Source organism: Peromyscus leucopus, chromosome 18 (genome assembly GCF_004664715.2).
Source record: "Peromyscus leucopus breed LL Stock chromosome 18, UCI_PerLeu_2.1, whole genome shotgun sequence".
Taxonomy (NCBI): Eukaryota; Metazoa; Chordata; class Mammalia; order Rodentia; family Cricetidae; genus Peromyscus; species Peromyscus leucopus.
Window position 1 is genome coordinate 16,042,191 of NC_051078.1, and position 26,482 is coordinate 16,068,672.

Below are 26,482 nucleotides of genomic sequence, written 5' to 3' on the forward strand. Positions count from 1 at the left end.
CCAGAAAACTAATATTTTCTGTTTTATGAATAACACTTGCTTTAAATTCAACAATGCTGTAGTAATATACAAAGGAGATAGTGTGAATCAAACTTTTAACTTCATTTTTTTCCTTCTTAAAATTTTCATGAGTATGCAGAACAAAATAGAAAGGCTATTCCTCCGTGTCACTCACAAAAGCCATGCAAATATGTAGAATCACCAGCTATAATATCATGTTTCATTGTCTATATTAAAAAAAAATCACAGGAGTGTTCAGTAGTGTACATAGAATAATGTATGGAAACTTCCATAAAAATCATTTCAATGGCCCCACAGATTCATTTTAAGAATTCTTTCACTTGTATATATTTAGATATATTATAAAACTAAATAGAAAAATATTGGTTAGTGCTATTTAATTTCAAATATAAACAAGCACCTCTTTTTTTTGTCCTGAAATATGGAACATAGCTACTCAATGTACTCACTGTTTACTTATTGTTTCAAAAGCATGGAGTGCTATAACTAGGACCTGACAAGGACATTTGTACATAGATAAATTTACATTTCCTTTACTCTACAAAACAATGAACTTGTGTATTTTCCTCAGTTACAGCATTCCAAAGCATAGTGTAGTTTTTAACATAATATGTAGTATGTTTAATCCATTCATGCTGGTTTCCTTTTCTCAAGAAGTCAGGTTGTTTATTTTTGGTAATTTTATATTCTTTAATTTGAACTAGATTTTTATGACTATTTTTAATGAGTACCCTTTATCAGATGTCATGACATATATTCCTTTGAATGCATGCACATATGAGATTTAACAGAAATTTTGCAGATGAAAAGAGAATATGAAGGATATATATATATATATATATATATATATATATATATATATAATATATATGTGTGTGTGTAATCTAGTCATATAATTTCAGATTTAGTAGGTAATTTAAGATTTTCTATATATAAGAATTGTTTTCAACTTTCAAAAAGTATACCATTTTCTTGTATACTACATATATCAGTTAAAATTAGAAAAGTATACATGTATTCACACAACACACACACACACACACACACACACACACACACACACACACACACACACAAGAATCCTAGCATTTGTTTTTTTCCAAAATAAGATCTATTTTGGAAAGAGGACATTTCAAGTGAGAAAAAGATATTAGTCATCCCCTTCTCAGGACAGCTTTGTTGTTATGCCAAGAAATTAACTTATGATAGTCCATTCTTCCCAGGTTGGAGAATCAGCTGCTTAACCTCATGACTTTGGCATGCATTAATGGTACAAAGAGAGACTTCATTTGCACTGATCACTATCATTTATAGAAGTTGTACTTTGATGGCATTAATAAATCCCTGTAATTTTTCAGCTTTGTATGACTACAAAAGATGATGGCTATTGCTCTATATTGTTCCTAGGTAACAAATGCCATTTGGTGAGGGGGAGCTAAATATATTGCTGGGAATTTTTGAAATGCTCATGCCTGGGTTGTGAGTTGAGCAGTACTGCTTATGTACTTGGTATTGTATGGAAGAGAGCTTATCATTTAACTCCCATCTTAACAGTTAGGCCAGAGTACTGATCCATACTTATTGTGATTCAGACAATATCATTAATATTTTTGATATATGTAGACTTCATATTATAGAAAACAGGTTTATTGTACCTTGGTAGAGAGGAGTGAAGAATCCATACACTTTGCTGGGACATGAAGATGAGATAAAACAGGCAGGTGATGCTCAGGAAATACTTTGCCTAATTTTTAACCCCAAACTCCATAAATAGGGCGATTTATCAGCCCCTTCACAACTGCGACTCCAACTGTATACATCTTACGTTTTAAATTATCCTGTTATTATGCTGTGTTCTCACAGCTATTTATAATCGCATCCTGATGCTCCTTGATTTATGAGTCATCACAGAATTCTTAATTTTTCTACTTTTGTCATGAAGCATTTGTAATGGAAGAAACTGATTCTTATTACATGACAAGAAGGTCCTAGGAGCATTAAGATGTTCCACGTTAACTATCATTGCTCTCAGATTTTCAGTGGGGTGAGCTTAAGTCAAGTGGAAGAGAAACAGAGAATCCATAAATCCTCCAATTGTTGTCTTTCTATGTTTCCTTTGGTGGCTCTTGTGTGTGTGTGTGTGTGTGTGTGTGTGTGTGTGTGTGTGTGCACTACTCTGCCTAGGATTGCTTCTCTCTCTCTCTTTCTATGTTTGTGTGTGTGTGTGTGTGTGTGTGTGTGTGTGTGTGTGTGTGTGGTTTCCCTGCTAGTAGGGAAAAAAGCCTTTATATATATATATATATATATATATATATATATATATATCATAAACATTTCAAATATTTTCATAGGCTTTATTTGAACTTAAAGTGAATGTCCTTCTCAAAGTACATTTTCCCTTAATTTTTTAAATCCTTTCAAAAGAATGTGGTTATATTAAAACACGGTTACTCTGCGAAGAGTTGAAAACCTCACCACCAGCCACAACTCTTTTTCTTTTGATCTGGAAAGAGCAGCCCAAACTGCTTTCAGACATGCAAAATTAAAATTTCAAGAAGTCTTGAACATCCGCTCGGAACACATTTCAGATCTTTTGAACATGCTTGGTCTCTTCGCCACCAGGCTTTCTCACTGCTGTTCTGCCAGGTAAAGAGGCCATTGCAGCCTGCTGGTGGGACTGATTTGTCTTTGTTGTATGATTCTTGCATTCCTCTTGTGATGCTTAGGCTTCACTGGGAATGATCATATCCTGGACATAGGAGAGAGAGCTTTCAAGAGTGGTGGCTTCCCACGTAGGATGTGAAGGTACTTCATCACCAGTCTTGCTGCCTTATATCTTTTCTCTGTCACTGACTACAGTTCAGTCAGGATTTTGTCCCTTTACTGGGGCCATTATAGAGCCACCTAAATCCAGCACTCCTCTTGGATTCCAGAGGTGTGATATAAATCCTTAGGGGCATCACAATTGATTAACGTGTCCAGAAAGCTAGGTCTCATTATAAAATGCATCTTATGTGACTGCCTTAAACTTGACATTTTAAAAAATAGATTGTTAATTTTTGTTTTGATCATTTAAAAAATAATCATATCTGCTTTAAGAAAAATCCCATTAGTCACTTGGAAAAAGATAGGCATCTTGGTTGGCTACTCTTTATCCTAAAAATTGGGGCTAGGGTTATAGTTAAGGAGGTAAAATGCTTGCAATGCAAACACAATGACTCGAGTTTGATCCTCAGCACTCAGATTTAAAAACAAACAACCAAACAAAAAACAGGAATAATGGTTCATTTCCTGTCATCTAGTTCTAGGGGGGTGGATGTGCCAGATCCGAGACAGCCTAACCTAGTTGGTAAGTATGAGGTCTCCAAAAAAAGATCACCATCTCCCAAACAAATGATCAAAAAGCAAGCTGAATAGCGTCTGAGGAAGGACATGACAACTGAGGTGGTCTGTCCTATGACTGACACATTTATATATGCAGAGGGACAGAGGGACACACACACACACACACACACACACACACACACACACACACACACACGCGCGCGCGCGCGCGAACACCGATAATAGAAATAAAGAAGAGGAAGAGGGTGAGGAAGAGGGTCCTTCACATATCTTATGAGATTCTTCATTGTTCTTAGCACTGCATCATGTACACGGCAGAGATAAAGTCCTCGCCAATACCATAATAGGCACTGGGCAGTGTCCGAAGTAATGGAGATTATCTCACTTCTCCATCGTGACAGCCCAGTCAGGACCCGTTATCCCTATTTCTCAGATGAGTGAATTGACACTTAGGTGCAAAGTCACAAATCCCTTCTCGGCAGCTCTAAGTTTTATTCAAGGTAGCGTTCTTGGAAGCAGACAAGAGGCTGAAGAATTGTGGTAGAGAGAGAAGGAGGCAGAGGACACTGTGCACAAGGGCGAACTGTGCAAAAACAGGTTGTTTTTCAGCTGGGTGCTTTAACCTTAGGAACTGACAACCCTGAAAGACAGAAGAGAATAAACACTTTTTTTTCCCCCAGAGCTAAGGACCCAACCCAGGGCATTGTGCTTGTTAGGTAAGTGCTCTACCACTGAGCTAAATCCCCAACTCGGAATAAGCACCTTTTAAGGCACAAGATTTGGAGCCTTGGCAAACGGGTTTCAACCAAAGCTGTTCATTCATAGAGTATGTCAACAATCTTTCAAATGAGTGGATTCAGTGTTCATTAATTAAAGTTAATTAAATGTTGGGTCCCACTCCTTATTGACGGCATGTGACACTCCACAGAGAGGCAGTGCTGTTCTCAGATAGGCTCCTTTGAGCGATATTTCTCATTGTCTTTGAAAATAATTAAACCCACATTTCAATGTTAATATGATCACTAATAAAAAGATTCTTGTACTAACAGAGCAAGAAGGGACTTTAGAACCATGGACTTTAGCCCTGTCCAATTAGGATGAGAAATGAAGCCCAAGGCATTGACCTAGACTCACCCTGACTAGAAACAAACTGCTGGCCAAATTAGTTCTAGGGAACCCACTTGAAAATAGATGAAAATTTTTATTAATTATAAAAAGTTACATTTTCTAAAAAAGTCGTATGCTTTTTTTTCTTCAATCAATGTAATTTTCCTTGGAAGATGGTTTAAGTTTCAGCATTTAAATAATTAGTATCATGTCTGAATTTTCAATAGAAGCTTTATGGGATGTGTTTTATTCTAATAATAATAGACTTGTCTTTGCAAATATAATTAAACATTTGGTTATTTCCCACATAACAGCAAAATTATTTAATTACTAAACTTGAAATTATGGTTTAACAAAAAGACTAGCTGCCTATCATACTTGGACCTTGAAGAAGAATGTTGTTAATATTCTCCTGTGAATCCCTTCAGTCTTCCCGCCCCACCCCTACCCCCCACCCCCGCTATGGATAAATGCATTGTACTGTTTAATTAAAATAGTATATTAAATTTCCCCCTTGACAATATCATACACATACATCATAACGCATTCTGATTATTCTTCTCCCACACTTTTTCTCCTTCCTACCCCTATAATCTCCCATCTTCCCTACAACTCCTTCTCCCGTGTTCACCACTTATGTCTCTTTGTTGTGCTTTATGACCCCTGAGTTTAACCAGAGCACTGTGCTTGAGAAGGAGTGTGGAAGTACTCACTGGAGTCCCGTGGACTCACCCATAAGTACAGAACTGAAAACAGTAACTTGTACTCCCCCAGTATCCATCAGTGCCAATAGTTTGCCAAAGAGAAGAAAGGACCTATGAGGCTCTCTGACTAGGAAACCTTTGCCAGTTTTCTTATCTGTTTGTACATCTCAATTTTAATTAATTAAAGTATCTAATTAGTATGATTTAATCACGTTATTGTTATGGACTGAATCTTTGTATATACTGAATTCCTAACTATAAATGATTGCGTTAGGAGGTGTGGCCTCTGGAAATTAATTAGAGACCTCACAGTCTAATTTATTTAAAGACAAACTCAGAGAGCTCTTCAGGCCCCATTCTGCCAGGGCAAGATCAAAAAGTCAGTGTTGTGTGTCCTCGAAGAAGGATCTTACCTAAACCTGATGGTGGTCACAAACTTAAGTCTTCAGAGTTGTAAGAAAGAAATCTCTTTGTAATAAGCAACCTGGTCTATAGTACTTTGTTATAGTAAGTTCAACAAACTAAACCATTATTATTTTTAAACTCAGTTTAAAAAAAAAATAACCTGAAAGAAATGTCTTTATCTTTCTCTTACTTAATTTTTAACATCTACCTCCAAAGCATTTCATCTTCAAGCACTTGCCTTTGGCAGTATAAAGAAGTTAAACGTATCATTGAAATCTGAAAATAAATGGTCCCATAATGATATACAGAACTGCCAGGCATTCAAAACTTTTATCACACAAATGGACTCTGTCATAATCCTGTTTAAAATGAGAATAGAATGAAAACCAGAGTACAAGTTATACTAATTAGGCAATAATTTCTGCAGTGTTCCTACTCTAAGAAAGATAAAAAACATTTCCATTTTGGCTAAGCCTTACCCCATTCATTCATCTTCCATCAGGTAACTAGGTGAGACTTACTCACTGTCCATACTTGTATACCATTCCAGCGCCCCCCGCCCCTCAAAAAAATCAAACACATTGTTCTTCCCAGCAGATAAAATCCCATTAAAAGATTTACTTCTGAGGCAGCAGTTAAAAAGAAATGACTGTGGGGATATTCACATTTCCATAAACAATTTTCATGTTCACTAGAAAGGGGCCCCCATCCCTGTAATCTTGATATCCAGTGTCTCCCAGGACTCATTTGTACCATTCATAACTATGGGTTCTGCGGTCTCTTAGATAATGCTTTACAAACAAATGAGCCTTTTCATTTATTCCTAATGACTTTGGTTTATACAAAGAGATCTTAAACTGTCCCCAGAGCAATCATTTTGTGAAAATGTTATTAGAACATCTTTACAAATTTAGGAACAAAGGGAGGTTTCATTAACAATGGAAGTCACTGGGAACTGAGGGCCCCTGGCATATCCAGTTCTTATTTTCAGTAATGAGTAAGAATGATCTGGTGAACTATACGTTGATTTTTATCTCGTGAATGGCGAAGGAAGTGAGAAACTGATGAAGTGGGGAGAGTTGCTAGAAAAAAAATCAGCATTCTTGGGCTAATCAGCTCCGCCTCTTTACTTTTGGAGGAGAAATATGAAATTATACCTCCTGGTATCTGCTAATTGAGCCATTTCTTTCCCAAGACTTGGGGAGTTTGTTCCCAAGACTGAAGATTATTTTTTCAAGCTTCAGATTATCTATTCAAACATATGCGTGTTTCACTTTCCCCCTCATCAAGTTTGATATGTGTACTATGTACAACAGGACAGACAGCCTGTGACTGGAGTGAAAGCAGACCCAAAGCACATCCATATTATGCAGCATTTACCATGATTTACAGCTGCAGATTTCTACATAGAACCTTTTGTTCTTCTATGTGGCTTTGATTTCAAAGTTATATTTCTTCATCACATCTATCATCATTTCCAAACTTTTATTGCTGGATTTTTGTTTCAAGGTTTCTTCTGATTATTTTGCTATATGGTAGATCTTTAGATTACTGCTAAATTGTGTCCTTTTCAGACACTCAAAGGTTGTGTTTACTGAGTATCATGACAGTGCTAGTAATTGTAATGTTTATTGTTAGAAACCCAATCTTGCCACCACCGAGTATTTCTGAAAGATGACATAGTAAACACTGCTTAAAAGATAAAATTCAAAAAGATATTAGAGATGACATCCATGTCCAGCTAAACTCTCAGAGAATTACATGTTGGTCATACTGGCATAGAAATTTCTGTGTGGTTAGGCTCAGGGCTTCACAATGGTGTTCTCTTAAAAGATGCACTGATCTTGGCATGATCTTCTTCACCAGTCTTAAGAGTTCTGACAGATCTAACAAAGGTTAACCACCAACAGAGTTCAGAGCCTGCTTTGGACTAGAAAGTACAGACTACCTCCCCTGCTGCTCAATACAGACCCAAGGTGGGTGGGGATTCCAACTGTTAGCTTCCTTCTGGAAGAAGCATTAACCTGTGCACACAATGCCCCAGTTTCTCTGAGTCTGTCTCCAAAGAGAGCATCAGGCTGTCCAGAAATGGACTTCTGATGCATCTAATGTGATCTAGACACCTAACAAAGAATGGAGACAGTGGATTGAACTGTTAGACATTGCCATTTCTCTCCTAGCTCAGCACAGAGTAAACAGACGAAAGCCGCAGCTGTCTGCTGCTTTTCTGAGAAGAAGCTGTGTGGTAGAGGCCTTCCAGAATTTCTAGCCAGGCTGGTTTGTATGGTTCTTCTCTTGTATGAAGCATCTTTAGGAACTTGTGCAAAGAAGAGTAATGTACAGAAATCCACATAAATAGCTAGAAAGTAAAGAAATAAGCAGAGAAATCTAGAAACTCCTCTTAATGAAATAGACTTGATTGTTTACTTGTTAGTGCAAAATCACTGTTGTAAGTGTGCTCACTCAAGCTAAGAGAAAATGAAAGTAAAGCTACGAATTTCAATAAAGATGAAAATACTTGAAAGTACCAACAGGGCATGGAAATGAACAGCTGAACTAAAATTCACTTGAAGGCTTTACCAGCAGATGGAAACAATCATAAGCATCAGCAAATCAAAATCAGATCACTAGAGGTAATTATCATAGAGGAGAAAACTTAGAGGGATGGGAAGGAGTGAAGAAATATGAAGGGACTTTTAGGATATGGTCAAGCAGACCAACATGAACACTGTACAAGTCTAGGTGGGAAAAGACAGAGGGAAAGGACCAGAAAGTTGTCAGAAAGATACAGAGCCTGATACTTCCTTAATCCGTGGAATGAAAACTAGCATGCAGGATCATGGAGTCCAAGAATGCAGAATACAATGAATCCCAAGAAATTTATACAGAGATACATCACAACCATTGGCCTCACTTGTCTCTAGACTGAAAAGGTAGAACAGACACACATACACAGAGTGTATAAGTAACTGTGTTTTTATAATGGAAAATATCCCTTCTCAGCCCAGAGTCCCTTCTGCTATAAAAAGTAGCTGGAGACACAGATGTCATGCAGACATTAGATACTGACAAAAATAATTCAGACACAGACTACAAAAAGAATAACTCAGAACATGGCATTCCTCAACATGCTATTTTTGGCCTCTGATGACTCTTTAGAATGTACAAGATGTTCTCATGGTAAAACTATGTGTGCATTTGTGTGTGTGTCTTATACATTTTAACTGGTATAGCCAGAAGTCACCTCTAGATGATAAATGCAACAACTTTAGCTAGTGGCTGTAGTATAATATTCATGAAATTTCTAGGGAATATAGCTTGCCATCTACAGTTTAATTTTGTTTCTTTTCTTTAGTTTCTATACTTTTAAACATGAAATGTTTTGTATGGATGCTGGTCATGTAGCCATGAGAATCCTAACATACTGGGCTCTATTCTCATCTCTTTGATCCGTCAATAGCTTAATTTCTCTTGGAAAGTAAGCTTTTACTAACATATCTAATATTGATTGATGAGTTAGTGATTTCAGGAGAAATGATAGGGGTTTTTTTTGTGTGTGGTGGAGAGTATTTACTTGCAAAGTTCTGAATCAATTTCTTGCCAAAGTCATGCAGTATTGCAGTGTTGGCCTCTACATCTCATAGTACTTGGAGAGAAGACCCATCCTGATATATAAGTGCTGATTTATTGAAGACATCTGACTGATCTTAAATAATACCTATTCAGAATGAGTACTTTCTCTATAAAATAGTAATAGTACTCTCCTTAGTGAATTTAAGTATGCATTGTGGCAAGCTGGTCATAAACATAAAGGAAGAAATCTGTGTCACCCACTCTTGAGAGGAGAGGACTCCTGCTGACCATTTCTATTTGATATCCAGGCTTAGCTAGAAAACAAAGATAAGCTGTGAAGTCCTCTACTGATGTGGATTCTACCTCTCTCCTCCACTCTTCTCACCCTTTAAAAGAAAATGAACAGATGCTTGCCTGCTAACTCTGCCAAGGGAAAGTATTGGTGAAATTATTAAGGCCACTCCACTTAGTTAAAAGGAAGATTTATTTAGTGGGTAACTTACAAAAAGGGAAAGGTACGTCACAGGGTCTGGGGAAGGTGTATCACAATCCACCAGTGTTCTCTGGAGCTCTGCTTGGTCCAACTCCACCGTTCAGGGTTCCAGTACAGAGAGAGCACTCGCCCATCCAGATCTCTGGTCTCCAGGCACCTCCCCTGGCCCTGCCTCATAGGTGTGACAGTTGCCAGAGTCTCAATGGGGATTGGAACTTCCTGATCCAAGCTGGAATGGCTACCCACTACATATCCCCCTTTTTGTCTAAATAAGAAGGTTCTAAACTAACACAAGACTATATACAAAATAATGGTTATCAAATATTGTCCAGGAATAATGAGGGATAATGACCTAGATAAGATGGAACTACAACCAATGCAAACAATATCAAGCAAGAAACACATACTAAAATCCAAAGAAATATAGAGCATAGGTAAATGGCATGTTATAAAGGTCATTCTAAAAGGTATCCTATCCTAAAGAAGTTGAATCTAATACTTAATATGTTCTATCTAAGATATTATATATACTAAGTTGTAACTATAACTGCTAGTCTTCAATCCCATCAAAGACCTGAGAAGGAACATAATGGTACCTGAGAAATGGTAGATGGATGCAAGCAACTTTCGGGAATCTTGCACGAGTAGACCAAGACAGCTGGCAGCCTGGACAGTCACCTAATGTTTCTCAGCATTGATGGTGCATTCAAATTGGCTACAGGCCTAGAGTATCTGACAGACCATTTTCAGAAACAGGAATTCTGAGAAACCATCTTACCCTGTCTTGGCAGAGTACAGTGGTTGCTTTCCTTATGTCCTGCTTGTCCAGAAAGGACAGCATTGCATTAGTACAGTCAGCTGTCAAGGCAAGGGCAGTTCTTTGCCCAGTAGGCCATTTTGTGCCCAAAAGACAAACTTCCAAATGGAAATGTCTTAGAAGTCCAACATTCTCTTGGGATCAAATTGGTGCAGCCAGGAGCAATTATGTCTCATGTCAACAGAATTCTAAGTTATTTAAATGCCATATTCTCTAGGTCTATGAAGTGTTTGAAGATTACCTGTCCATCTGACCTATGTATCTGTAAATCTGAATAACCCAACTAACGTAACTATAGAGATAACAGGCATAGGTGACTATAAATCTATAAGTCTTATCTACTGAAATAACCTAAGGACTAAGGCTTCACATAAACAAGGTAAACAGTCTATAAGCAAATGCATGGTGAAGAACAATGACTTCAAAATTGTGACAATACACAAGATATTTATAACAGAGGTAGGAATATATAGTGTGATATGCAATATGACAATAATCTTAAATATATATCAATATACAGAATATCCTAAACAGAAGTAGAACATACATAAAGTATGATAGATATAAATTTACATTTGTATCAATATAAAAATATTTCAAATAAGAGTAGAAATATATGTATATTATAACAAATATAGTTCTGTATTTGTATCAATATACAAATTATCTTAAACAGGAATATAAAAATAGTTTACATTTGTATCAACATATAAGAATCCATAACAGTACAATTTACAGTGCAAATTATCTAAAGTTGCTGTTTTATTAAATTTGTTTACTAGTATATACAATAATCTACCATCATATCTTATACCTATCCATTCCATTTCTTCTCCCCCAATCCTTTTTTTTAGAATACTGAGTCTAATATTTTCTTCCACCCCCAACCCTATAACCATCATCCATAACCCTGAGAATTATGAAACCTAAGGGAGAAGGGTCATCGTTTTTTTAGAATTGCTTCCTGCCGTTTAGGGGGTGATGTTATCTCTGTTGGGTACTGTGAGAAAGCTCAGATAGTTAAATCTCAGTTAGAATAACTGTAGGTTCTTCAGCAAGCTTTAGAGTAATGGGTAAGATTGTCTGAAATTCTGGCAAGAAGTGTAGTATGATGATCATTACCATGGCATCATTCTGGATTAGGTAGAGTTGTTGTTGTTGGGGCCCTATCTTCCTTCTGGAGACTTCTTAGATTGCTATTGGAAAAAACTTATTTGTTATCAAAAATGGGAGATTTGGATTTAAAGAGGACATAACATGTAAGAAAGGATTCTGAGAAATCAAGAGTAAGCATGGAGAGAATTAGAATTTAGAAGACAATGGTCCCTTTTTATTGGTTTCCTTCTGTCCCACACCAGAGGGCTCTTCTGATATGGGACTGAATAATCTCTCAAACTTTTCTTTTAGCAATATGCTTGGGTTTAGAGAAGGAGTGAGCCAATTCCATCTCCAAAGTCAGCTTGGCTTATAATTGAACTGGAACCACAACTTTTCTAGATTGGTAGAGAGATAGATGTTAGACAGTGAGATTTTACTGTGTGTAGATTGGTAACAATAGATTCTTTCATTCTGCTGTAAACATCCGGATATCCAAGGCCTTATGATTTTTGGAAGATGGGTATTTCCACTATCCTGGAAAGACAAAAACAGAACCCTACCCCACCCTTTGATTGTTAATTTTTTCTTACAACTTGTAGTGTTGTCACATTGGTGGATGATCTTTTACTTCTCTTCATCAAGGGGTTTTTCCTGTTTGAATCAAATTTTTATTAATTTTATTGGTATCCATAGCTTTTCTTCTCCTATAGAAACAAAGGCAAAACCCCTTCCCCAAAATAGAACATATCCAGGTTTCCATTCTGAGGTCAGAACATCCTTGAAATAAACTGGTTGGTTTATCTCAGGAGTTTTGACTGTCATCCAATGTCTCTCCACAGCTGTTGTTCGTTTCTCATCAGCATTGAGAAAATTCAAGGTTAATAAAGCACTATGCAGTCTATTTCTAGGAGTCATTGTTACCTGTTGCTGTTTATTTAGCATATCCTTTAAATTTCGATTAGATCTTTCTATGACTGCTTGGCCTGTGGGATTGTGTGGTATACTTGTAACATGCTTTATATTGTAATGAGCAAAGAATTGTCTCATTTTATTGGAGACATATGCTGGGGCATTGGCTGTCTTAATTTGTACAGGTATTCCCATGATGTTCATAGCTTCTAATAGGTGTGTAATCACAGAATCAGCCTTTTCAGAACTCATAGGAGTTGCCCATTGAAATCCTGAATAGGTGTCAATGGTATGATGTACATACTTTAATCTTCTAAATTCTGCAAAATGAAACACATCCATCTGCCAAATTTCATTTCTTTGTATACCTTTTTGATTGCTCCCTGCAGGTAATGGAGTTTGGTTATAGATGGAACAAGTAGGACATTTTTTGACAATATCCTTAGCCTGTTGCCAAGTGATGGAGAAATCCTTCTTCAAACCTTTGCTATTTACATGGTATTTCTTATGACATTCTGAGGCTTCTAGCACATTACCTATTAGTAACTGATCAATCTCATCATTACCTTGTGCTAGAGGTCCTGGCAGACCTGTATGGGATCTGATATGTGTTATATATATAGGATGTTCCCTTTTTCTGATGATTTCCTGCAATTGTATGAATAATGAAGTTAATTCTGTATTATCAGGAATAAATTCAGCAGTTTCAATATGTAAAACAACTCTCTCTGCATATTGAGAGTCAGTGACTATATTGAGGGGTTCTGTGAAGTCCATCAGTACCATAAGAATGGCATACAGTTCTTCCTTTTGTACAGAGCTGTATGGAATTTGTACCACTTTACTTAAGTCTCCTGATTTATATCCTGCTTCCCCTGATTTATTTGCATCAGGACAGAATGTGAGGACTCCAGAAATTGGCTTTTGTCATACAATGTGAGGAAGGACCCATTCAGTCTTCTTTATGAATTCTATTCTCTTGCTTTTGGGATAGTGGTTGTTAATCACTCCCAAAAAGTTACTGCAGGCTCTCTGCCAGTATTCATTATCTTTCCATAGTGATGAAATTTCCTCATTAGTTAACGGTACTACAATTTCTACTGGGTCCATTCCTGTCAACTGGCGAAGTCTTAATTTACCCTTTTGAATCAAATCAGAGATCTTTTCTATATAAGTCTTTAATTTCTTATTTGGTTTACATGGTAGGAATACCCATTCCAATATAATATCTTCCCTCTGCATCAAAATACCTATTGGGGAATGTCTGGAGGGGAATATGACAAGAATGCATTTAAGTTCTGGATCCACACGATCCACATGTGCTTCTCGAATTGTCTTTTCTACTAGAGCCAATTCCTTTTCAGCTTCAGCTGATAATTCTCTTGGACTATTTAATTCTTTGTCCCCTTCTAGAGTATTAGCCAAATGTTATAGTCCATCTTTGGGTATTCCCATGATACCCAGTAAGTTGGAAATGCTTCCTAATAACTTTTGAAAATCATTAAGAGTCTTCAATCTATCTCTCCTTAGTTGTACCTTTTGGGGTCTAATTTTTGTAGCTCTATTTTATATCCTAAGTAATTAATAGAATCTCCTCTTTGTATTTTTTCAGGAGCAATTTGCAGTCCCCAGCGAGGCAAAACTTTTTTTTTTTTACTTCTTCTAACATGCTTTCTAATGTATCTAACTTTGGATCAGCTAATAGGATATCATTCATATAGTGATAAATTATGGATTGTGGAAACTTTACACGAATTATCTCTAATGGTTTCTGCACAAAGTATTGGCACAAAGTAGGGCTGTTTAACATTTCCTGAGGAGGACCTCCCATTGATATCTCTTGACTGGCTGAGAATTATTATAATTAGGTATTGTGAACGCAAATTTTTCTCTATCATTTTCTTGTAAGGGTATGGTAAAGAAACAGTCTTTTAAGTCAATAACTATTATAGGCCATTCTTTGGGTAGCAGAGAGGGCAAGGGCATCCCAGTCTGTAGAGAGCCCATTGGCTGAATTACTTTATTAATAGCTCTCAGATATGTCAGCGTTCTCCAATTACCAGATTTTTTAAAATAACAAATACAGGAGAATTCCAAGGGCTGGTAGATTCTTCAATGTGTTGAGCATTTAACTGCTCTTGAACCAGCTGTTCTAAAGCTTGTAGCCTCTCTTTTGTCAAAGGCCATTGTCCAACCCAGACAGGTTTATTAGTTAGCCATTTTAAAGGTAAGGCAGTTGGTACTTCTGAGAGTTCAACAACAGCCGTGCTCTGTTTGTGAACAGCCTGAATGGTTGGTGACTGATTGTTATAGCATGTCATGATATTATTCCTAGAAACATGCATTGGTCTGTATTCCTTTTCTGAAAGTGTAGGAATTTTAATCTGGGTATTCCACTGTTGTAACAGATCTCAGCCCCAAAGATTTACTGCTACATTTGCTACATATGGCTTCAGCCTTCCTCTCTGTCCTTCTGGCCCTGTGCATTCAACACATATTAAACTCTGTTTTATCTGACATAGGGTGCCAATCCCTAAAAGTTGGACATCTACCTCTTGAAGAGGCCAATTCAGATGCCATGATTTTGGTGTAATTATACTCACATCTGCACCTGTGTCTACCAGGCCCTCCAGAACTAGGCCATTAATTCGCATTCTAAGCTTTGGTCTTTGTTCATTTATGAAAGTCTGCCAAAATAATTGTTTTATGGTGTTCTTTGTAAACTGTGATCCATCTATCAAAGCTGTCTTATCATCCCTTGCAGTATTGTTTTTTACATTAGGCATTGGTTTATTCAGTTGTCCCGGAGAGGAATTTCTTCCACAGTGGCTGGGAATGTTTATACTATGTTTGATTTGGGGGCCTGCAAGAGGCCCCCTGAGGCCTTTCCCACTAGTAAAGGGTTGCCTTGTATATCTATTTTTGATCTGCACTCACTGGTCCAATGTCGGCCTTTGCCACATCTTCTACATAATCCAGGAGGTGGTTGGCGTCTCCTGTTTAGGCTATTCCTAGAAGGAGTATTACTTCTAGGAGGACCCCATGTACAGTTTTTTACTTATATGACCTGGTGTACCACATTTAAAATATTTGGTACTATGGGGCCTTCTTTCACCTCTGGGATTTGTCTCTCCTATCCAAGCCTCATTACTGTAGTTAAGAGACTGAACACCATTAGTATATTGAATCCATTCTTCCAAAGGAGCTGATCTGATCTTTAATGGTGTAAGTATTCTTCTGCATTCAGCATTAGCATTGTCGAACGCCAAGGATTCAGTTAATACTTTTCTTAATTCTTTATCTGACACAGCTCTTGTTATAGCTGTGTTCAGTCTTTGTAAAAAATTAGTGAAGGGTTCTTGTGGTCCCTGAAATATCTTTGTGTATACCTCAGTTGGTTTTCCAGGTTCTGGAATTTTTTCCCAAGCATTTAGAGCTGCTGTACGGCATAGGGATATTGTATGCTCATCATAAGTGGCTTGTACATTCCTGTCAGCGAAACATCCCTCACCAAGTATTTGATCTTGGGAGATCACAAAACCTCTGATTTTACCTTGTTGTTCTAAATTTTTGCCTCTTCTCTCAACCAGCTTTTCCACTGTAACTGCTAGCTTTATTCTAGAACGGCTGAAATTAACTGATGCCAGTCATCTGGAATGATTCTATGCAAGGTAGACCACGAACTTAACATCTGTTTTATGTATGTGGCATGTAACTATTGCTTCCTTTATATTTTTAAAGTCTCTTGTTGCAATTGGTTGTAATGTATATGTCATATATGGCTCAGGGTGTGTGTCATCTGCTGGCTTCCATGGATGATAACAGGATAAGCCATTGTATGAGAGCCATTTGGAGATGTTACAACCTCTATGATCTTGACCTTCTGCTTATTAGTTCCCTTGTCATGTTTACTGAGAGTTTCTTCTAGGGCTTGCAAATGTTCACTCTAGGGAGTGAACCTCCTCTCTTGCAAGGGACTCCAGATTTCTCATGGAATCATAGAAGTTTTTATGTTCCTCAGAAACACATGATTCCATGGACCTTATCTTATCAATTAATGATAATCTTTCTTCCTTATATACTGTCTGAGTAGCCACAACTTCACTCTGGAGAGTTATTGTTCTATCCATTAAATATTCATATTTATTATCAATAAAATCAATTTTGGGCACAAGCCTGTTTTGTAAATCTTGATTAGCAGATTCTACAGAAAGAATCTTTTTCTGTAAGCCTTCATTGCTATCTTTGAAAGCCTGTAAATCCTGGTTAGAAGATTCCAGAGAGAGAATCTTTTTCTGTAAGCCTTCATTGCTATCTTATAAAGCCTGTTTCAGTCCCAATAATGACTCATCTTTGTTCTTAAACCAGTGTTTGAACACTGTGTGAATTATTATGATGAATGCCAAAATGGTACAGGTCAGATATGCCTTAGGAATGTCGTATATTTCCAGGAAGATGTCATTCATCATACAGGCTTTTAGGTTTTTAAATTCTTGTGAGGTAATGTTGTTGGCCATATTACAAGAATTACTCAAAATTTGTTAGTCAATTTTAAGGTGTAAAATTATCAAGTACCTTTACTTGAAACAATATGCTTACCTTTCGTGGTTTTGGGGTGTGTAGTAGCACTTTTCAGCCAGCAGGTGACATTGGTACAGCTCCAAAACAGGGCCTGCTGGCGATCTTGGCTGGAGTCAGAGATGGTGAAAACCGGAGCCAGCAGGCAGGGAGCAAGTCAGGGAGCAGGGGAGTGTCTCTTTCGCTGGTCTCAGGGCTAAGCTAGGGAATTGAGACCAGACTAGCTACTCCCTTTTATGGGAATGGAACCGTGTAGGCGTTCCCTGGTTATATGGAACTTTGCAGGCGGGTTTAGGTACCCGACAGCCAGGGAGGAGAGGGTGGGAGCCACCCAGGCCTTTGGAATTTGCCCCACGTGAGCACCAGATATTGGTGAAATTATTAAGGCTACCCCACTTGGTTAAAGGAAGATTTATTTAGTGGGTAACTTACAAAAAGGGAAAGGTAGGTCACAGGGTCTGGGGAAAGTGTATCACAATCCAGCGGTGTTGTCTGGAGCTCTGCTAGGTCCACCTCCCCCATTCAGGGTCCCCGCACAGAGAGAGCACTCGCCCATCCAGATCTCTGGTCTCCAGGCACCTCCCCTGGCCCTGCCTCATAGGTGTGACAGTTGCCAGAGTCTCAATGGGGGTTGGAACTTCCAGATCCAAGCTGGAATGGCTACCCACTACAGGAAAGGGTTTATCTCTTGTGAGCAGTCCTTCTTAACTGCTGGAAATGACTCCCATCCCCACACTTGTAGACACTCAGACTTTCCTCTGCTTTCCCATACCGGTTTATCCATAATAGTGTTTAACAATAGAAGTTCTGAATCTTTAAAAAGCATTGTTTCTTCCTGTGACTCGGAGAGGACAATCTGTGTGGTCACATTCAAATTATTAATGGGAAATGTAACTAATAAACTAATGAATATTACAAAAAGAGATATACACTTTCCAACTTGTGAAAAGTCTTCAAATATTTCTTCAGACAAATATTTTAAAGAGCGAGGGAATGTGGTGTATCATAGAACACCACTGTGAGAAATTGCCTTGCAAATTTATAATTCATGAATTGCCAGGCATAACTAAATTCATGCTAATTTTTCTCACTCTGACTTTTTATTTTGGAGTCCAAGTAATAGTTTACTATTGTTTTATAATAACCACATAAACATAGTGGAAAGGTCTTTACTAGTTATGTTTTATTGTTTATCATTAAATTTATGATTCTATATTTGTAATGTTTGAAGAAATTACTTCTATATAATAATATAAAAATGTAAAAATGGCCAGTTAGCTCAGTTGTTTAGAATGTGGAGCTAATAACACCAAGGTCATGAGTTCCATCCTGTCTACTGGCCACAGGAAAGTCCCTTAGTGCTGGATCAATGGCTCAGCAGTTAAAAGTACTTTCTGTTCTTTTAGAAGACTTGGATTGGGTTCAATTCCAAGAAACCAGCTCAAGGGTCTGACAACCTGTAATTCCAGTTCCAGGGGACCTGATGCCCTCTTCTGATCTCTCCAGGCTCTGGCACAAACCTGATTCAGTTACATACACTCAGACTCTCACACATACACATTACATTTTTAAAATAGATTGTTTTTCAAAAAGAATTTAAAATGAAGTGGTTGACTTTTATCCAAATAAATTCACCATCTACTACCTTTGTTGTCATTTTCTGAGTGTATACCTTATGAAAGCAAATTTTTAGATAGCAATTCAGTTAATGCCTTTGAAAATAGAAAGGACTTTATGTTTTTGATGCTTTAACCAGGCTTTGTTGTTAGTTTGTTTAATGATAATTTTATGAGCATAAACAAAAATGAAATTCAAAACTTCCTTGGAATAAAAGACATTATTTTATTTTCTAGTCACCAATATATTTGCATATCAGTGCAATGTAGTATTACACTGTTTTAGGAGAAATGTAATTGGTAAATCATTTTTTAAGTAGTTGGCTGTAGGAAAGCAAAATTTGTCTTTATTTTCAAAACTACAAAGCTTTTGATTAATAGAAAACCACCATGGGTTGCTTCCTTAGAATACCACTCAATGTTAGAGACATCGTCTACTGCACAGGAGTGTCATTGCTGGATGAGGATGTCTGGGAGTTTATCTGGATGAAATTCCACTCTACTACTGCAGTTTCAGAGAAAAAGATATTACTGGAGGCTCTAACTTGCAGTGATGACAGGAATTTATTAAATAGGTGAGTCCATTAAATATCCCAAGTTATTTTTGCAATGAACGTTACCATCTATAATTAGAGTGCTCCAGAGTTGATTTTATTTCCTTGAATATATGGTACTGTAAAATTTGGTCCTATGAAACATATTTTTTATAAAGAGGAGGAATCCTACATGGTAAGATGACTAAATCAACTTGACTTGAAAGACAGCATTGTTTATAACTAATTATTTTATAAAGTTTTATATGTATTTGAGAAAATATTTCACTGTAAAAGGAAATGTTTAGTGTGAAGAATTTGAGTTGGAGTTATGACAACATATATGATTTGTGATTTTTTTCCATCCCATAGATATTCTTAGAGTTTAATTAATGTATTTTGTGAAAGTGCCACAAATTTTATCTGCATTTTTTAAACAGAAATTGTTCAGTAATTATTCATTGGGAAAGTTTTAACTCAAGTATTTTTTGAAGAATATGAATAAATTGTGATTTTTAAAAAAATTTATGATTATAAAGTGTTTAAGTTTACCCACAATTTTATCTTTATAGGCTTCTAAACCTGTCTCTGAATTCTGAGGTGGTGTTGGATCAAGATGCAATTGATGTCATAATCCATGTAGCCAGAAATCCACATGGCCGAGATCTTGCCTGGAAGTTTTTCAGAGACAAATGGAAAATACTAAATACCAGGTAGAGATTATAATGTATTCATGCCTGAATGAATAAAGGAAAACCAGTATTTGAGGGATGGATACCCAAGGTTTTTGTTAGGGCTATGAACCAAATATTAAAATTAGACTTCATAATATTCAGCAAAGATGGCTGTTGCCATTCCATGAAATTCATGATTGTTTTAACACTTCTCTAACATTCTTCATTTAATAAAGATTGATAACCTTGATTAATGGGAAAGCATGGAGAGAGTAAGAATTGCTCAGCAGGGCAACTTTGTTTGGAAATTCATCAAACTGCATAAAGTTGAAATCCTTTCATAAAACTTGTATATCTGTATATATTATAGAAAAAAACATAAATTACATATAAATGCTATTCCAACAAGGAAATTTACTCTTGTAGAATTGTTTTAAATTCTCTTTAAATGTAAATACCATAAAACACCTCAGAAAAATAGTGACACAGAGAAAACTCATTAATCACTTGGATCATTGTATTATTCCAGCTGCAGTAGAATTAATTCCCAGGATATCTTGTTTCGTGGTGAGAATTCTCCAGCTTCAATTTTAGAAAATATTTCATTATGCATTTAAATATATTATAATAAATGCTAATTTATGTCTCTGATAATCTCTATGGTATTTTAAAATTAAATCTATTATGGAGCAAGTAAATGCTGCATGTAATTCTTCACCATGAATTTTTCCCAGATAGTAAGCAGACCTAACATTTGGTCTCTTGAAAGCTGATGTAAAAACTATTGTGTGTTTTTTCACTCTTTTTTATCAGTTATCTTTGCATAACAAGTTCATCAGAAATGTGTTGTTACAGTTACACACGTTTCTGTCTAGAGCTACTTTATTTCTAGAAGCAGCTGGTATACCTATACCACATATTGACATTTTTTGAACTTTCAGTTCATGTCTTAGAATGATAGGAAGATTAGAGCTTGCATTGCCATTGTATTTATAGTGAGTCATGTAACAGGCAGTAAGGTGAAACTAATACGTATGAACGTTTTAGTTTAAAGGATTTCAAACACATACACCAACCTTACGTTGGCTTTATAAACCAGAGCTCAGTGGAATCCATCCACATATTATTTGTTTCTTCTTACTCTGTTTCTCAGCATGTTCATTTTGTCCCTGAGAACCTATGACCACGATTCATAAGGTAGAAAGACTGAGATTTCAGTCTACAAATATAGTAGTGTTTACCTTCACCAGGAGGAGTGCTTTTATCAGCTGCTATTTTCCTTTCGATTCTTGAACATTGGGACTCATGGGAAGGGCTGTCTGGGATATTATATTCTCACTTTACAGGGTCCTTCTGGTTTTAGATATCATGTGCTCTCATGGCTTCTATTTCTCCCAGAAACATTTCTCTTAACTCACACCTTTCATCTGATGTTAACGTGAAATAGAACCACTCCTGTGAGGTCCCCCACAGGATTATACCTGAAAACTAACCCTATCAAGTGCCCATCTATTTGCTTTGACTAAAATGTCTTTTCCTCATCATGGTCATCCTCCTATTTGATCCCCTCTTTTACATGATAAAACTAAGTCCTTCAGCAGCTAAAGTACTGAAGAGCCTGCCAGTTGGGGAAGCAAAAGAAAGCATCTAGTAATAATGATGGGGCCTTTGCCTCTAAAAGCTCAGTCTTATTGTTTGTTATTTTTGGTTCTAAAAACATGAAAGCTGTGATAGATGGCCTCAACAAAGTAGAGGCAAATCAACAAAGTGAGAGGTTTCTATTCACAGATATACATTGTCCAGGGACCATAAGTCAAGAAATGGTGTTCATAGTGTAAGAATTATATATTATAATACATAACTAGATATTTTAATAACTAATTATTTAGATAACTAGATAATTTAATAATAAGAGCAACAGATGCTCTTTTATGATTTGTATGTGTGTGTGTGTGTGTGTGTGTGTGTGTGTGTGTGTATATGTGTGTGTGTGTGAATTGCCTTGATTTCAGAAACTTAATTAGAATTCCAAGATCTAGTACAACCACAGAATCTGTGTGACATACTGGTTATGACTGAACTGGTCTTGCTCTTATTCATTTCTTGTAAGATCATCCTTATAATGATCTCGGTTACTATATACTAGAGCATTAAAAAATGCCTCTTTCTGGGGTCTTGGCTTGCAAATAGAACAACAATACTTGAATCTAATTCTAGAGGCCTGGATTTTCACAGACCCATTGACATTCGGAGGTCTCTGAAACATTGTGCAGCAGGCCAGGTGGACCTGATAGAACCTCATGGCAATAAATGCTCTTTTGCCTCCCTCCCTCCTGAGAAGAGTGGTCAGTACTTCCCTGAGATCTGGTGATCACTGATGGCCTTGGCAAATGCAACTCTTGGGAAATGCTACAAAAATCCTTCTAGCCAGATTTCTTAAATTATGACCTACATAGACATTAAGACTGTTTTCTCTTATATTTTTAGGTATGGGGAAGCATTATTTATGAATTCCAAACTTATCAGTGGAGTTACAGAATTTCTTAATACAGAAGGCGAACTTAAAGAGGTAAAAATCTTCTTACAATCTTTTTAAATAAACACATGAAATTATAAATGTAGTTCCACTACTTCTTTGTATTAGCTTCTACAAGTTCCTTTTGGCCGCTGTGCATGCTCCCTATACACACATGTATTCAGACACCCACATGCACACATGCACATAAACACATGCATGCATGTGTATGCATGGGTATACACACACACACACACACACACACACACACACACACACACACAATTACCTGCAAAAAGATCTCTAGCATATTAAACATTGAATGACTATGAACAATGGTGAGGGCTGTGGACAGTGTTCAAATGTAATGAATTCCATAGCTGGGGAATTCCAGAGATCTTAGATCCAAACACTGCTTCTCAAATGATTCTGTGAACTCAGTTCATAAACCATTCATAACAACTATGCCAATGACTACATGTCCAGAAGGGACTGTGCTTCGTGCTGAGGTACACAGTAAAAGTCTGAGTGCTTATGCAGACACAGTAGCCTGCTAACAGCTATCCAGTCTATAAATAGAATGCATTCATATTGTAGGAAGGAATATCACTACTGGTAACACACATTGAAAGCAATAGTTTGCCTAAGATAAATTGCTTGGCTCCATTACAAATTAATTTTATTAATGAAAATAAGCTTGAGTTTTTAATGAACTTGTGTCCAGGTTCTGGAATATCTATCTTATCAATTTCTTACTATATCTCTCAATGGGTAAGCCATTTATGTGTCTCCTTCCCTCTATTAACTCCTCTCAGTACTAGAGAGGGATATAAAATGGGGGCTATCAATCACACAGGAAAACAATAACAAAATAAAGATTCTTTCATTTGATTATAATCATTGATGCTCCCTTTTCCTCTTCTGCTTCCACAGTATACAGCTAATATTTAGCACAGAAATTCCGAGTTTCATTAGTTCTCACAGACAGCTGGAAGCTGTGACCCACAGATGATCCCATTGAGCAGGATTCCTTTAGAAGCATTGGACCCGGCACCTCTGTCACATCTAATATTGCTCAGTTTCCTGAGAGCACCTCCTTTTACTAACTTAGGATCTGTCACAAAGAGTACTCTCCTGAGCTAAAGCTCGCATTCTAGTAATTCGAATGTCAGTCTTTTTCCCTGCTATGTGGTTCTCAACCTTGGAAGATTTAGCTTTGAAATCCCGGAATATTTTTGTTACTTTTTTAAATGAACGGAGCTAAATGGAGAGAACTTTTATGTACCCGTAGGAAACAGAAGGCATGTGCAAATTATAATTGCTTTCATTATTTTTACCTTTAAGCTGAGTGTTTTTAATATCATGATTTAATATTCAATAATCAAGAAATAAAGTATTGAGTTAGCCACAACCCCCACAAATATTGAAGTGAGCTCAGAAGTCCTTTTTTTTTCTCCTCCTTTACCCTGGTCATCCTATTTCCTTTTCATCTCTTGGCTCCCTTTCACCTGTATCCCTCTTTTCAATATCTACCATTCTTTTTTTTTATGTATTTATGTATTTATTTATTTTTTCTTTTATTTTACAATAGTATTCAGTTCTACATAACAGCCACAGATTCCCTTATTCTCCCCCTTCCTGCCCCCTCCCCTTCCCCCAGCCCACCCCCATTCCCACCACCTCCAGATCAAGGCCACCCCCAAGGACTGAGATCGACCTAATAGACTCAGTCCAGGCAGTTCCAGTCCCCTCCTCCCAGATTGAGCCAATCGTCCCTGTATAAATCCCAGGTTTCAAACAGCCAACTCATGCAATGAGCCCAGGACCTGGTACCACTGCCTAGATGCCTCCCAAACAGATCAAGCCAATCAACTGTCTCACCTATTCAGAGGGCCTGATCCAGTTGGGGGCCCCTCAGCCTTTGGTTCATAGTTCATGTGTTTCCATTCGTTTGGCTATTTGTCCCTGTGCTTTATCCAACCTTGGTTTCAACAATTCTCGCTCATATAAACCTTCCTCTTTCTTGATAATTAGACTTCCAGCGCTCCACTGGGGCCTAGCTGTGGATGTCTGCATCCAGATTCCTCAGTCTTTGGATGGGGTTTCTGGCACAACTATTAGGGTGTTTGGCCATACCATCATCAGAGTAGGTCAGTCCCGGCTGTCTCTCGGCCATTGCCAGCAGTCTTTTGTGGGGGTATCTTTGTGAATTTCTGTGGGCCTCTTTAGCACTTTGTTTCTTCCTTTTCTCATGTGGTCTTCAGACCAATATCTACCATTCTTATATTCCCTGTTTTGATAATACAAATGTCACAAAAATCATGTTTTAGATTGAGATTTAGTTGAATTCATCACATGCAAACCTTCTTGCTTTATGCATTACACTTACTTCATTTTTATTCTTTGTTTCATTGCCATTTTTAACGTCCTGATCTACCCCATCATGAAAGTTGCGATTTCAAAAAAATGGAACTAAAGTGTGGATTTTAGTCCATCCTCTTCGAATAGGATAAATGAACAATGCAGAATCTCGGTGGAATGAGTGATGAGTCACTTCATTGTGGACTTGCTTGCTCTCACTGTCCAGTTTGGCTGTTCTGCCGGAAGCCTTTCCAGACTTTCCCTACCTAGCAATTTTCTGCAGGTGTAGGGAATGGTATTTTTCGGGTGGGCTAGGATTTAATTGCTGTTGTCACTCACTCCTTCCTTAAGCAGAAAGTGTTAAGGAAGATTGATGTCTTCCCTTTGAGGTTATTGCTAATTTTTATTGCTAAGCCTGTAGATCTGAAGGAGATCAGCACCTTTGTGAATTATGACATTGTTTTTAATTTTTAATTACACAATTTGTGTATGTCTGTATGTGGGAACGTGGTGCGAGTGCAGGTGCACCCAAGAGGCCAGACTAGGCTTTTGGAGCTCCTTAAATTGGAGTTACAAGATGTTTCAGCTGACAGAGGATGGTGACGAGAACCTATCTGGGGTTCACTACAAAAGCAATATGCTCTCCATAGCTGAGCCATCTCTCCAGTCCCTGAAAAAAATAATTTATCAGCTTCAATATTTTAATGACTATTAAGTAGATAAATTCTGTTTTATGGGCTCTTCCCTCAAACTGTTCTAGTACCTGAGACTGGAGTTTCTTCTTAATTACGTGGAACTAGCAATTTGACTGATATTCCTTCATGAAGCAATTCATTCTTTCCTTAATTTTTGCATTAGCAGAAACATAACCTCATAGAGCCTCAGAGACCTTTGCAATTTTCCAACAAATGTCCATTGAACACTTTGCCAGTGTCCTTGGTTCCTTTGTGAACATAACACACAGCCCTGTTATAAATGAATATGCATCCTCTCCATCACAGAGACTCCATTTACAACTTTAATAGGGAAGTCTTTTACCTCATAATAGACCAATAGCTTCTTCTATTTAGTTCTATGATTATCAAGATTCTATTATGCTTTGCAATTCTCTCTTAAAGTACTTTATGATGCCAGAGTCGAGGATACCCTAAAACAAAATGGTTTTCAATGTTAAACACAATTTAAGAGCTAGATTAATAAACTCACCTAGAAATTGTGCTAAGAAAAATCAGAAGGCATGAACAACACTGACATTTTACTAAATTTTAGTTTATGAAAGTGTCTACACTTATCCAGAATAAAAGCATGACAGATAACTATCTGAAACCCCAATTAAGATAAAACCTAATGGTGGCAGAAAAGAGCCTGTGAAGTCAGCAGAAGGGATGCTAAGTGCCTTTGTCTATGCTGAGCCTGCACAGACAAGCAAGCTCAGCCAGACATTGCAGGCCCCTCAGGGACCTGGGAGATGGCTCAGAACTCACATTCTCCATAAGCAGTGCTTAGGAATACAGGCCACAAGATCAATTTATGGCAACTGCCGAGCGTGTGTCAAATATGCTCTCATGCCTAAGCTCCCCATCCAACGTCTGAGTCACCTCAGGATCACAGAGCTCACAAGGGAAGTATTTCGTGCACTTCAATCATAATTTGAGAATGAAACTCTAGAGATCCACTAGTTACATTGTCTATAGAGTTCTCTTACAAGATAATCTGACTTTGTATCCAATCAT

General features: G+C 37.2%; 1 protein-coding gene across 2 annotated transcripts in view; it reads left to right on the forward strand.

Moving 5' to 3' along the window:
* Positions 1–26,482, forward strand: part of Trhde (thyrotropin releasing hormone degrading enzyme) — a 402,871-nt gene that overhangs the window by 368,950 nt on the left and 7,439 nt on the right. For both annotated transcript variants that reach the window (XM_028877977.2, XM_028877978.2), the window contains 3 exons: positions 19,074–19,241; positions 19,772–19,912; positions 22,361–22,442. In XM_028877977.2, the coding sequence (XP_028733810.1) occupies positions 19,074–19,241; positions 19,772–19,912; positions 22,361–22,442 (391 nt within the window). The remainder of the gene's footprint in view (positions 1–19,073; positions 19,242–19,771; positions 19,913–22,360; positions 22,443–26,482) is intronic.